At 44.6% G+C, this 14,742-nt stretch overlaps 1 protein-coding gene across 1 annotated transcript in view; it reads right to left on the reverse strand.

The window, feature by feature from the left end:
* Nucleotides 1-282: 282 nt before the first annotated feature.
* SAXO1 (stabilizer of axonemal microtubules 1) overlaps nucleotides 283-14,742 on the reverse strand; it is a 55,347-nt gene continuing 40,887 nt past the window's right edge. The window contains exons 2-4 of the mRNA XM_037902894.1: nucleotides 9,384-9,563; nucleotides 6,752-6,954; nucleotides 283-1,310 (exon numbers count right to left, since the gene is read on the reverse strand). Of these exons, the coding sequence (XP_037758822.1) occupies nucleotides 283-1,310; nucleotides 6,752-6,954; nucleotides 9,384-9,563 (1,411 nt within the window). The remainder of the gene's footprint in view (nucleotides 1,311-6,751; nucleotides 6,955-9,383; nucleotides 9,564-14,742) is intronic.

Genomic DNA, 14,742 nt, shown 5'->3' on the forward strand with positions numbered 1-14,742 from the left:
ATTTAGGCTGCTGTACCCACACTCATCATGGAGGAAACTTACTGCCTGATACGTTTGTGAACAAGAAATCTGTCACCATGACCTAGACATTGCTTAACTAAAGACAGAGTTTGGGAGATAGAAAAAACACTGACAACCAGAAGATTAAAATGTTCTTTCCCTGGACACTAGGATTCTTATTATTCAGGTGTTCCACCAGGAGCGAGGCCCTGGGAGCTATTTTAAGCTCTTTAAAGGAATAAAATCAATGATCAGTTTAAAAGAGGGTTACAAAAAACAAAATCAGGCTGTCATAGGTAGTTCCTTTGGGCCAGGTAGGTATAGTCCATTCCCAGAAATGCTGCTTCTTCGCTCTTTACTCTTTGAACTCAGTGGGCGTTCAGCCTCCGATACGGGGCAGTAGAACTTGTGACCAACAGCATCGATTTCTTGAAACACATAGCCTGGGGGCTCTTTGTAGGAGGCAAGGCACTTGACAATTTCCTTCGGCGTGTAGCTGGTGGCGTAGGTGGTTTCTCCATCGAGTGGTATGTTAGGCCTCCCAACTGACCAACCCGGCTTAAAGCTCTTTGTGAAAGTGGGGGGGTGAGGGACGTAATGGGCCCGAAAGGTGGTCAGGTTCTCCATTGGTTCTGCTGGCAAAGTAAGTTCTGGGGCATGTATGATGGGTTTTGCTTTCTTACCATGCCATGGCTTGTAATCATCCTTCATGGTGGAGCAGCTGTCAAAGGGTGCAGTGTTTTTCTGAACATGGCCCAAGGGCCGACATGTCTTGGCTGGCTGTCCCTTAGGGTATGTGTAATGAGTCTGAGTAGTTGTCTGAAGGTCCATTTTCTCTACGGGGGGCACGTACACATCAGGTTTTCTGGTGACCATGGGGTGCTGTGGCCAAGCTTGGTATTTTTCCCGAAACTCTGTGGAAGACGAAAATGGGAGATCGTGGGTCGGCATTGACTGGTACGGTTTCACCATCTTGGCAGGTGGGCCAGCCAGCCCCTTGTATGACTGTTTGTGTGTGGTGAGGCCATCAAATGAGGTTTCACTGGGTTTATACTTCTCATACTCATGGACAAAGCGTTTCTCCAAGGGATGTGGCACATAATTCAACTTATAATTTGTCAGGTCCTCCAAAGGTGCTTTGGTCATGTGGGCTGGATTTAGAGGTTTGCAGCTGTGAGTGGCGACTGGTCCCTTATATATATAATCATCCTGGACAGTGGTTCTGTAGTCAAATTTTGCTTCTGATGGATGGAATTTATTGTCTGGTTTAATCATCTCTCGTTTTGATTCATTCCATGGCACATAGTCACCTGAAATGTAAGAATCTAATTTAAGTGTCCATCAATGCACAAGTTCTGTAGTTAGTTTAAAAATATAACAGCCTATGCTTTGGTTATTAGTTTTAATTATCCTTAGTATTTGTTGTTTGTGTTAGTCGTGTCAATCAGGTAGGCACCATACAAACACATTGTGAGAGACCATCCCTGCCCCTGAGGAGTTTACAATCTAAATATACCACACAGAGAATGGTGAGAAGAAAGGAGTATTATCATCATCCCCATCTTACTAAAATGATGAACTAAGACACTGGGAGTCAAGTGACTTGCTCAGAGTCACACACCGAGTCTGGGAGAAATCTGGGAATTGAACCCAGATCTCCTAAGTCCCAATCTAGAGCCTCGGCTACAAGCCAGTCCTTCCTCGCTGTGTCTTCCTCTTTGATGACAACTGATTTTTTCAATGGGCTAGACAGTTGTTCCCTGCCCAGAACTGAGTTCAGGGTTTCTTCTTGATGACATCTAGAGCAGTGCAGGGAGAGGTATTTCCTGCTTTCTTTGCACTATTCTATATGTTAGCAGTTCTATCAACATGTGCAGAACCCTGACCTCAATTATTAATTAGTAGTATTGTGCTGGGCACTGTGCAAACATATAACAGAGTTGGTTCCTGCCCCAAACGGCTTACAATCTTAAGTATAAGACTAAGTATAATCTACCTCTTTGCTAACATTAGTACACTCTCTGTAGACCCCTGTGTGATGGGTGCATATTATATCCTATTTCACAGATGGGGAAACCAAGGCACAGGGAGTTAAAGTGACTTCCAGAGCATACTGGAAAACTCTGGCAAAAACTCCTGGCTCTCAGACCAGTGTTGTAGCCACAAACCCATCTTTCTTCCCTCTTACTAATCTTGTGCAATTGCCCCTAGAGAGCAATATGGTTACTGGTAGGAAGTTGAAATGAAATAGCCTTGGCAGTAACCCAAGTCTTATTTTTTTGCTTTCAAACCACATTGAGAGGCATGAGACAAACAACGTTCCAGCTGATTCTTTATAGGAAGGAAGTCTGGATTTCAAAGTACCAGAAAGTAAATGATGCAACTAGGCATCGGGATATTTGAATTTTCCAGTCCAAACAGTATTGACTGTGCTATAATACAGCACAATTACAATTATATTAGAGCTGTGCTCATTACAATGAGAAGTTGAAAAATTAAAGGTTATTTTTAAATTAAGCATTTGTTCTCCAATCCCTCTGCCCCAATGCCCAGCATGAAGTGGCAGTAGTAATCCTGACCCCATTGAAGTCAATGGCAAAACTCCTAGTGACTTCGGTGGGGCCAGGATTTTATTTTCTTCCTCAGTTTGAAGATCTGTCTAATCTAATCTGGCCTAATTTATTTTAAGTGTTTACATAGCACCAGCGTTCCTCGTACTTAGGTACTAACGACCAGATTTTTAGAGGTATTTGGGCACCTAAAGATGTAGATAAGTACCTAATGGGATTTTCAAAAGTGCCTAGAAGTTTAGCTACTACTGAAATCAGTGGGAGTCAGATAGCGGGATTTCCAAAAGCTCCCAAACTAAGCATTTATCTTCATCTTTAGGTGCCCAAATACCTTTAAAAATATGGCCTTAAAATCCTGGCCTAATGTTGCTCAAGTCAATGGAAAGCCACCCATTGACTTCAGGGGGCTTTGGATCAGGCTCCACTACTAGATCTGTGGGGACGTCTAGCCATAGTGAGATCTGGAAGGATGTTTTGCCACCCACAGCACACCTAAATTTTCCAGGCACTCAAAGATATCAGCAATGCTCAGATTGCTGATAGGAACCTAAATAGCAGTGGCATTGATGATGTCAAGAAATTTACTATTTGCATGGCCATGCCCACTCTGTGCAGCTTGCACAACCAGTTAAGTATATAAAGCGATGCGGTACGCACCTGGATGAGAGTCATGAGCTAAAGGTAAAATTGTGATGATCATGGATGGGTGGACTAGTCCTGGAAACTATAAGGACTGATCCAAATAGGCTCATGTTTGTTCTGATAAATGCCCTTTGCTATTATCCCACCTGTCCTTTCTAAGTTAGTTCATCTGCCCATTGCAGCCTCCCACTGATCCCCAAGCTACTCCAGCCCCTCTGCTGATCCCTTTCCGTCTACCTTTAAAGCCTCGCAATGCAGTTATGGAGGGAGGGGAGACATTGGAGTCATTTGTCCTCCCCGCCAAGGGGGCTGCCAGCCAGTCGAACTGCACAAAGACAAGGCAGAGCTAGGCCCAAGTCCCTAGTGTGGTTGGTGTTCCTAAACTATCAAACACCACTGGTGGCTCTGATGAGATGAACTGTATAAGGTACCACCCCCAGCCACCAGCCCCAATATTAGAACCCTGGGACTGCTGAGTCACTCATCACTGTTTCCAGCTGGCTCAAGCCAATGCAGATACTTGACCGTATCGTTCGTTTGGGGCTGCTCGGACTAGCCCCCTAATCAGCCTTGCTTGGTTCTCAGAGAAGGATTTAGGGAGTTAAAATAAAGTCACCCCCACTCCTGCCATGTGGTAGCATCCTGGCGATGCCAACCTGTCCTGCCTAATGCTAAAGCTGCCCTGGCACTCGCATCACACTTCCCAGCACAGCGGGGCTGGACCTCTGGCTAACTCCAGCCTCACACACATGCATCATGATCTCTGAGGCATGTGCTGAGAAGTTTGACGTGAGCACCCTCCCAGACCCAACTGAAAGGTTGGTGGCCCACATCACTTTACCAAGGTAGGTGGTCCAGAAGGGGAAACAAGGGGCGCATGTTAAGATGAATCATAGAAGAGAGGCTGTAGAGGCTTATTAAGTAGTGGGTGACTTCTGAGTCTCCACTGCTTATGACATGCAGTCTTCAAGCACGTGTAGATCCAGTTGAAAAGGCTTGACATTTCAGATGTAGCTAATCAAAACCGAACTGCACCCCAAAACCGTTCAGGGCTTCCCAGCGTCAGTGGTAATAATCTAGTCCAGGCAGTTCACTGAGACTATAGTTTTGCAAAATATTAAAAATAGTTTCCATGTGTCTTCAATTTTAAACTTCTGTAAGTGCCACACATTTGGAGTCCTCCTAGGCATTATGAATTTACTTTAGTTTAAGCCAACAATGCTACTATCCCTTCAAAATATGTTACAGTTTTATTGAAACTAATTCTTTTCCAGTAGATATTAATGGTTTACCATGTATCACCGTCCTGAAAACTTTAGGGGGTATGGGAAGGAGCCTAGGATACAAACCACATGTTCCTAAGCTCAGGCAGCTCTCCATATAACCAAGCTAGACAACGTTATAATTCGATTATATACCTGTAGATAGACACACACGACTAAGAAGAGATGAGAACTTTGAAACCATGCTTCATGCAGTGTTAAGAAATCAAGTTCCAAAGCTGTCAGACATTAATTGTGATATCTGATAGCATCATTTAAAACCACCCTATACCACTGGGTTGTGTGGACTCACGACTTCATATGAAAGGCATTTATTGCCAAAGTGGCATTATTTGAAACCTCATAGAGCAGCCCATTACAAATAAATTGCACCTTGAAAGGTGATTAATAAAGCCGTTTTATGCCATAAGGCTCAATAGGTAAAAGCACATTGAAAACCTTTGCATTTGTGGCCTATGGCCTTTTAAAATGAATTAACTCAATATGGAACCAAATCTTTGTGGGGTTGTTAGATGGAGATTTCCATTTGCAGAGTGTTTTGAAAAATACTGCAAATTACAACCAAATGTGGCTGTGCTGCATTTTCTTGGAGCTCTTGAGTGCACTAGTAAAGGTCCTGACCTAAACCCAGATAAAACAAAGAGATTTACATATGGTTCTTAGTTCGAATGTAAGCATATCTAAACACGTAGGGACAGACTCTCCGCTGGTATAAAGCATTGAGGCTTCGAGTGCTTTAACTACTTTTACATGGACACCGATTTTCTGGCTTTTTGTCATTTTAATTGTGTGACCTTAACATTGCATTCACATAGGTTTGCTTGCATTTTATTTTCTTGCTTGATTTTTATTTTAAACAGAGAATTACTTATGCTGAATAGGGCCAATCCCTCATACTAGCAATCAGCCTGAGTAAGTAGGCTATTTGTTTTACAGCAGAAAAACAATAATATTCCACGCTTATTTAAAGTAATACACAAAGTGCTAGCCCAGCCCCCTAGTGGTAGCATAACAGGCTGCTGTTAGCAGACCGCTGTTTAAGACCAAGTCCCTGATCCAGCAGAGGCAAAATGCCCGAGTGTCATATGACAAACAACTCTGAAGCCAGCAGAGTTGCTCTGGATTCATGCTAGTATAACTGAGTGCAGTATTCATCCCAGTGTACTCAACCCCTAGGGAAAGAAGGAAGCAGTGCAGGTGGCTTTTTAGCCATTCTATGGCTGTTTCATGAGTAGCGTTTACAGGTTCGGGAGGAAGTAGCATTTAGCACTCATTGAACCAAGAAAGATGATCCCTGCAGTGAGATACCTTCTGGTGAGGGCAGTAAAAATTAAATAGGGTGCAATGGTCCAGTAGAGAGGGAACAAGACTGGGAGACCAGGCTCTGCCACTGACTGGGTGTGTGGCCTTGGGTGAGTTACTTAATCTCTCCCTCTATGCCTAAGTTCCCCATTCGTCACATGGGGATAGGAATACTTGCACACCTATTTGAAGTGTTTTGTGGGCTATGACTGAAGTGCTATAGAAGTTGTGAGCGTTATTTGTTGGCGCAGTTGTCAGAATTTAAAGGACTCCTTCACCTTGGAGGGACAAGGAGAATGCCACTGCCATTTGAGCCCCTCTCCCCCCCACACACACACACCTCAGGACAGGAAACAGCAGCAATTATTCATTCTTTAAAATATATATAATTAATTCACAAGCACTGGAGCAGCTCCCAATTCACACTAGCAGTCACTTTCACAATCACTGAGAGCAGAATCCGGCCTTGTGTTAGACGGCATTCTGAACTGGGCTGGCCCCAATGACTGAGTTGCTCAGCTAATCAGGAATGAGTTAGGATCCCGGGCTACCCTGGCCCACACAGGCAAGCATTCAGCATTGCTTTTCAGCACCCCCACTCCCCTCGTGGCTGATGTTAGAGCATCACTGAGACCTTCAGCACTGCCCTAGGCAAGGGGCAAGAGAAGGGAAAGGCTCCTCAAAGACCCAACAGCCAGCCCACTCCCACCCTGAAATAAGGGCCTGACAAACTTGACACCAAGAAGAACGTTAAATTAGATTAAAATTCTCTCCTTAGCTTCAGTCCAGCCCAAAGTGCCCAGGTTAGTTGACTTTTCAGTCATTCTCTTAAGGCTCCTACAGAACCAATATAAGAAATAGCAAATGCAGAAGTCTGTGTAGCCTCATTCTGTTCTCTTGAAGCAAGATGTTACAAGCGCAGCCCTCCTTCAAAACGGCTGCGAGGGTACATACCTTTGTACGTAGGTATTGTGTCCATCTTGACACTGGAGGTGTAGTTAGTCTCGCGGGGTAAGCATGGAGGAACTCGACAGATAGGATAGGGGTTGTAGTCTTGTTTATATGTTGAGATCAAATCCATGTTCTCGTCACTCTTGACATACTTTTCAGGTGGTTTGAATTTCACTGGCAACACTTCATGAGGTACGTAATCTCTCCTGTGAATAATAAAGGCACTACATCTTATTTGTGTCTGTCTTGAGGACTAAGTGTATGTTCCTTTTGCTGGGCACCCAAAGAACGTTTGGATAATGCAATAAGGGTAGCTAGTGCAATACACAAGACTTTCACTGGTAGAAAGCTGGCAATACTCCTGTAATTACAGTATGTGTGAAACAGGACCATCGACTCCTTCAGGTGGGCCAAATTCCTCCTTGTCCGAACCCGGTGGGTTTACACAGAGTTAATTATGGACTTCAATGAAGTTAGACCAGGAAAGAATCTAGCCAATGAGTTTCGTGGACTCATTCTAATCTGTGCACATCACAAAGCCCATCACTCTATTCGGAGGCCCATGTTAGAGGTAAGGTCCACATTGGTGGAGCAGGGGGGTATGTTTCTCTTAAGGACTGAGCTGGGCCGGGGCTTGTAATGTGCCTGGCCTGAGACAACACCATCAAGCCATAATATTCATGAGCAATAATTTCTTTAAGGCTGGAATTTTTCAAAGGTGCCTAAATGAATGAGGCACCCAAATACCATTGACATTCAAGGTGAGTTGGGCACCTATCTCCCTTAGGCGCCGTTTAAAAGCCCAATCAAAGTATTTCAGCCCCATGACTACTTTGGGACACGTGCAAGACCCCCCTCTGTGCAGGGGGCATGGCAGGTAGCCTCACACGGTGCCTTCCACAGCAGCCCAGCCAACGAAGGGGCTGCTGCATTTCTGGATGGGGCACTATTAATGAAAAAGATGTTAACCATTTCCTCAACTGGTGTTTTTCTGTTCTCAGTGTGGTTGTGTGGATCTGCTTCTACTGTGTGTAGCATTATAAAAAAAAATCGATGCAATATCTTTAAAGAGTTACCTTCCTCCAGCAAAACTTTATATATAAACAGCCAGAGACCAATGCTGGGTGACCGGTCTATTGTATTTTCGTTAGCATGGTCTTATGTCATGGCTTAGCTCCTCTGGGGCACCACAGCCACTTTGCACCCGACCACCAGCCCAAAAGCTACAGTAACCATCCCCTGAAGGATCTTTCCAACATCAGACAATATAGCAACAACTGTGCCATTACACCTTGTTGCTGATGGAGGGAACACAGCGGGGGCTTCTCTGTACCCTGCTGCTCCATCTGCCCCTGGGGTCACTGGCCAGAGGACCAAACCAGCACAACAGCTCTCCCAGTATTGAGACAGCACCCCCCACCCTGAGTGGTGCTGTGTGTAGCAAGGATCTCGGCCTTTGGCTTTTGCGGGTTATACAAAAGTCACCAAATCTAACCAGAGGAGTGAGAATTTGGAAATAGGGAAATTGAATTTCAGATGGAAATTTAAACTTCCACTAGACTAACAAAGAGATGCCATGATTGAAAGCCTTGAGTGGCTCCTGCACATGGACTTGAGTCCGGCATTTGTATGAGCTCTGGACAAGTGTTCCACGTCCAGCCGCTCCTGCTTCAGCAATGAATGTAACCATGGCTGCACAAATTGCTATGGGGATCACCTGACCCATCACACAACAGTGCATCCCCCTCAAAGAGAGAAGGTGGGCTTGAAAAGTACCCTCCCCGGCAGCTCTTTGGGTCTCACATTAGATGGAGCACAGATGACGAAGGGATTATTGATGACAGAGCCTGAGGTCACAGAGTAAGTAAACAGCAGTATATTCAAACATCAACCAGAGGCCTTCAGCTGAGGAAAGAGAAATCAAATTGCTGGCTATGTATCGAAGACTCAGAGTCTTGCATTTCAGTAGCATAACACACCACATGCTCCACTAGCAGGGAGCAGGCTTGCTGATTAATTTAGGGGGAAGTCAGGAAGGGGCACAGTTAAACCCGAGGTCTTGTGTTTAAATTTCACAATCTGAACAGCAGCACAGCGGGGATTCAAAAATGGCTCAGCTTTGCACAGCATGGTACTCTGTGTGTATCTCATTTCCCCCATCATCATTAAAAACACATGGCCACTTATTGTGCGTACGGCTTAGCGCCTAGAAGCCCCACTCTCGGACCAGGCCCCTGTATAAAAAGACAATCCCTGATCCAATGAGCTTCGGCCTGCCAGCCTTACTCAGTTCTTTCTCGTGCAGAATTCCTGTTGACTTCCCAGGGAGTCTGCCCAGTGCTGCAAGTGAGTAAAAACTAGGGAGAAAGCCAATAGCCCAACCATGCCCCTGTGGTGCACACATGCTCTCTCAGCAGGTCACATCTCCCCATCCTGGAAGGGTCAGCTGCCTTCCCAGCAGCATCTCACCCCAAACTCTGGCTCCCTACATTATTCCCCAACCCCCAGCAAAGTTATCACAGCCCCAGTATGGAGCACTTAACTGTTCTCCTCAGGCTCTCCTTGAGGGAAGCAATGCTTATTCCCCACCCCCACATTCATTCTCTCACCCTCCCTCCCTTTCACTGTTTCTTACTTGAAAGTTGTCATTCCCTCCACAGCCACTGACTGCTTCTGGTACTCTGCCTTGGGCTTGAACGAGTCTCTGGGATGGGCGTAGGGATACAGGGGGTATTGCTCCACGTACTCCGACAGGAAGCATGGCTTCTCGCTCTTCTCATAGATCCTGGTGGGAAGATGTGGGCAATGGTGGTGCCTGTGCAAGAGAGTAGCATGGACGTTATGGACTGAGCCCCAGGGCGGAGCAAAGATGTTGGTGCAGGGCTTCAGCAGCACTGGTTACAAATCACCCACCAATTACAACTAACTATAGGGCATTACGAATCATCAGGCAAAGTCCTGGCCTATGAAACTAGTGACACGCTTCCCTTGGGTACAATAATGACAACCTATAAAAAACAACAACAACAGCCATAGGTTAGAACAGTGCATTAACTCAAGCTAGAAAAGGTTCACTGATTCTAGATTTAGCTAAACACACCCTACTGTGCCAGGCTGGGCGCTCCATTTAAACCCTTTTGCTCAGTTGTTCTGATTAAGGATTAGATTCTCCACAGCCAGAACCTTGTGCAGTTGTCCAAAGCTATGCAAAGTGTGTGTGAAGTACTACCAGGTCAGCACTCACCGCTGTGGGGCATTTCACACTCACATCACACCAGCGCTAAAGGGCTATGCAAGTGCAAGACAAGGGCGAATCCAGCCTTAACAGCATACGCCTGCTCCCATTGACACAGTGACAACATTTCCATCAATAGGAGCAGACGCAAAGGGACTCAAGGCAGTGAGTGCTGTCAATTCCCGTTGAGACGTGGTGGCTATGTCTTCTGAAACCCTGAAAGCCCTTCAGGTTGTGAAACACTCTATTACAATCTCCTGCCAAATGGCATATTTACAGTGCTTTACTTCCTTTTAAACATATTTACAAACCACACTCGCATTCAGCACACTTAAAACCATCTCTTTGGCTCTCGCCACATCTTGCATTGTCAAAGCAGCATAATGAATGGCAACATCTGCATACCTCTGGATTTTCAAGTTGATGCAGGTCATAAGCCAGCATTGTAAACAATAAACCTTTCAGGATGGATCCCTGAGGTATGCTCTGCACAAGCTTAAAAAAATTCTTACATCTAGCGCTGAGCTAAACAAACATTCTCTTTCAGATTAAGCAAATCAAAACCAAAGTCAAAGTCACTCCATTTGTCAGTGATAGTAAGTCAGGGGCTTTATGGAAATCATCAAATAATATACTCATTTCAAAACCATTAGCCAAAGCTTGATTGATGCTATCTGTAATTTTAAAGAGGCTCCCTCTACTTAAAAACCACTCTTATGTCTGGAAAGTAGTTACATACTATGGTTCCAAGTAGCCCCTGAAATCACTTGAAAAGAAACTGGTGGGGAGGGTTGATATTTTCTTTGTGCATTGACAGCACTTTACGTATAGTCAGTTTCACTGTATGGTTAGTTACTCAGTTTCACCTCTTGCTTATATGGCTCTTTCACATTGCAGCAAAGGAGAGACTGCCCCATAGAAAATGTAACTGTAGCCCCCTCCCCCACTCCAAGGCCCAAAGGGACTTGGAGGTAGGTGTAGAAAGGAGCTCCTTTTAAATTGTATTTTGAAATTGACAAGATTTCAAGTTACTTGTAGTAATTATCTTTGCTGTTACAGGAGCATCCAGGAAGCCCAGTCAAGGAGCCCCTTTGTGCCAGGTGCTATACAAACAAGACACAAAGACGACAGGCACGGCCCCAAAGAGAGGGTTACAAATCTAGGTGGCAGTGACCCTTTAAAGAAAACTGGATTCATCCAAATCATCGGATCTAAAACCAGATTCAGAATAGTGTTATGAAAGACTTAATTGGTAAATTGTAATAATATTGCTCTAGACAATGGTAGAAGTAATGAAATGGTGTTGAGTACAACAATGAAGTTTAATGGCTCATTTGTGGCTTTAAGCCAGGGCTTGAGGCAGACACATATCTCTCTGGGAGTGCTGGAAAGTGCATGAAGGGACTAGCTATTGCTACACCTTGTTCCAAGTATCAGTGTTCACAAGCCAGTATGGGAAAGACTCGTATTGTCTCAGAGAGGCTCCTGACCAGCTTCTCAGTGACCAGTTCATGCCCTGACGCTTGGGGGTTTATAGTCCTCTTTTTTTTCTTTTCTTTTTTAAATTCAACCTCCTGTTGATGTCAATGTGAGTTTTGCTGAGTAAAGACTTCAGGAATGGGCCAACAGGGATTACAGCTAGAAAAGACCTATGGTTTTTATGTCTAGTGCATCATTCCTGCCAGCGTGTGATTATTCCCTTCTGTATGTTCTCCAATGCTCTATCCAGGCTCCTTTCAAGTTATTCAAGTAATGGGGCTTCAATACTTAATAAAGTAGCTGTTAAATCAAATGTTTGTCCATCTAGCGTCAGTAAATGTCTGATTACCCAAAGTTACAGTGGTAGCCGCTGAGCTATGTATGGGGTCACATAGATTCTGAATTATTTTCCAAACTGCAGGTCACAAGGGAAGGACAGACTGCGCTCAGATAAAATTCAGCCTTTGCTTGACAAGCCAATTTTCTACTCTGGCTATGAATCTTTCCATGAAACCGTAAATCAGAAAGATCCCCGGTAGATTTATCTTTGCCTTGGAGAGGCTTTAAGGCTTGGATGAATGGTGGAATGAAGGAGATCATCCCAGTTTGTTACCATGTTTGAAGAATTAAGTTTAAACTGGCAATTTCAAAAAAGCCTAAGAGAGGTAGGGACCCATCTCCTAATGAAAGGCTTGTGAAAATGGCACCAATCCCCATTCAAGGTCAACTCTTAGGTGTCTTTGAAAAATCCCAGATTTTATACAGATGGAAAGAGGACAAAAAGGAAACTGAATAAGGGGCAAATCTTCCCCCACTCCTAACCCAACTTGGCCTTGGTGCAGAGGGTTTTGAGGGGATGGAAAAAACACTTAGTCCTCCCAAACAAGAGGCCACTCAGAAGCACCAGACACATAGTGACCTCTAATGCTGTCTCATAGCATCCCCAGCAATTCCTCCTTAGCCCTCCAGGGGAGTAAATGGCCCCTGGATCCTTCCAGCCTCAAATGTGCTGACCTCCTGCCTGACCCTAAGCTCCTTTCCTTCCTCTGTGGATTGGACATGCTGAGTTCAGCTTTGCAGTGAGCAAGGAGTGCATGAGGCCCCGATACCCAGCCAGTTACAGCAGAACCACACTGAATCCACAGCAGCAACTGTTATTTACTACTCAGACTATGGAGAAAACATCTATGCTGCAAAAAATGGGAGGCATTCGGAGCAGGATGGACGCCTCATGCCCAGTTTGTCATTGCCCTGCATTATGGGCAGTCTTTTACACCAGAGCAAAGAAAGTGCAAAGAGTTCACTTTACACTGGAGTAGGTGGCTGCACGCAATGCAGGGCAACAATGAACTGGGTCCTAACTTTCTTTAAAGTATGGGGTATGCCACTAAGCAGGGGTAGTGCCAAGCTAGTAGGTGCTTTACAAGGAGCATAGATACTTAACACAGAGCTTTACCGGCACTAGCTAAAAATCCACTTGCCCTGGGTATACTGTTGATAGTAGATACAAAAGATAGGTCCCCTCTGTTCTTCTATATAACAATCTTAATCAAAGGTCCTAAAAGGCTGACAATCTTAATTCAAGGAGTGATTTCATTCATTTGGATTTGTAAAAACACAGGAGACACCTTTCTGATCCGTCTCAGCTCCTCGGATATTTATAAATCTAAGGATAAACAGAGACCCAGAACATACAATAATGCGAAGTAACCAAGCAGAAGTAAGCCGCACTCCCCACTTTTCCTAAACATTGCCCCCAACAGTCGTGTCTCTCTGGTTGCCCTCCTACAAAGCTGTGCTCTGCATTATGCTTTTTAATTTCACCTAACAGGTACCAGATACTCCTGTCCTCTGCACAGCCTGGAAGGGGGCAGCAATTATGTGTGCTCGGCCCTCACTCTGCCTGGAGACGGAAGCAGCCCCTCCATGTGAACATCAGTCATTTGAGGGATCTGCTACAAATTGCATATAGATGAGTTTGCCATGCCAATGAAGTGCAGAGCTGTGAAGCTGCAGATTCTCCTGGCAAGATTACAGGAGACCTAAAATTCACAGCAAAAAGCCGCAATGATTAATGCTGCTCAGAGCTCCGGACCCAGAATCCCTGACCAGATAGAGCTGAAATTGTACCATGTGACTTCTAGACTTCTAGACTCCTTCCTCTACCCTGACCTCATACCTTGCTCACTAGCTGTTCTATCATTGGTTCTCTCCTTCATTCATTTGCTGAACAGAGGGGTCACAGGAATCAGCTCCCCTGAAGACAGTGGTAAGGTATTGCTTGAGTGATGGGGGACCTCAGGCGGGAGAAGATCCTTGTAATGGGAAAGGGCCTGGAAATAACCTCAATCTCCTGCAAACAGCCTCATCCCATGCCCATGGAACTGTGGCAGACCAGGGCAGACATTCATTGTGTTGAGCAGAGCCCATCTTGGTCTGGAGATGGGCCTGGGTTTAAATCCAAACTCTTCGCCTGCCTCAATATATACACTCATCCTCTTTCAATTATTTTTTCATTCCCCAAGCTATACAAGTATATGTTTTATATTTATTATCAGATTATGAAAACTACACTTGGAGGTGTCTGAAAGTTAGCTGTTGAGGCAAGTGCTTACCCAAAATAAATCATCCATGGCAGGGTAAAGAAAAAAAAATCTCTAAGTGTTTTGCCTTCTATTTCTTTGCCCAGAATTGTGATGTATGCACACACTTTACTGTAACACTTACAGTATCCCGTACACAGAACGAGCAGGGGAAAGGATAAACTGGTGTTAATTCACAACTGACATCTGATAAAATAAGCCACTTTTGCATCGAGAGAGCCTTTCTTAAAAAAATGTTTTAAATGGACACTAATGTAAATCACAGAGCAAGATACTTAAAAACAAGGCGTAGACCAATACTGAAGCAAACCTTGAGCTCTACTTTACTGTTCCTTCTGGCCCTATAAATATTTATAAAACAATTACACGGTCATTAGGCACTGAAGACACTGTTATCTGAACACGGTAAGTCGGTATGTCAGTCAGTGTTTAATAGTTAATACAGCTGGGCAGATGATAGGAGATTACCTCATGGATTCTGTTGGCTTTGGTACGACATTTGTCCAATGGCACCCTAACTTCTAACCCTGTGATTATCCCTAACCTGTGACATTTGTTATGCTCCCAGGGGTGCTTCATAGTCTTGATTCTCCTCTGACGTACACCAGCACAAATTATACATGACTCCATTGGAGTCAATTGAGTTACACTGGTATAAGTAATAGGAGAATCAGTCC

Source organism: Chelonia mydas, chromosome 5 (genome assembly GCF_015237465.2).
Source record: "Chelonia mydas isolate rCheMyd1 chromosome 5, rCheMyd1.pri.v2, whole genome shotgun sequence".
In the NCBI taxonomy this organism is placed as follows: domain Eukaryota; kingdom Metazoa; phylum Chordata; order Testudines; family Cheloniidae; genus Chelonia; species Chelonia mydas.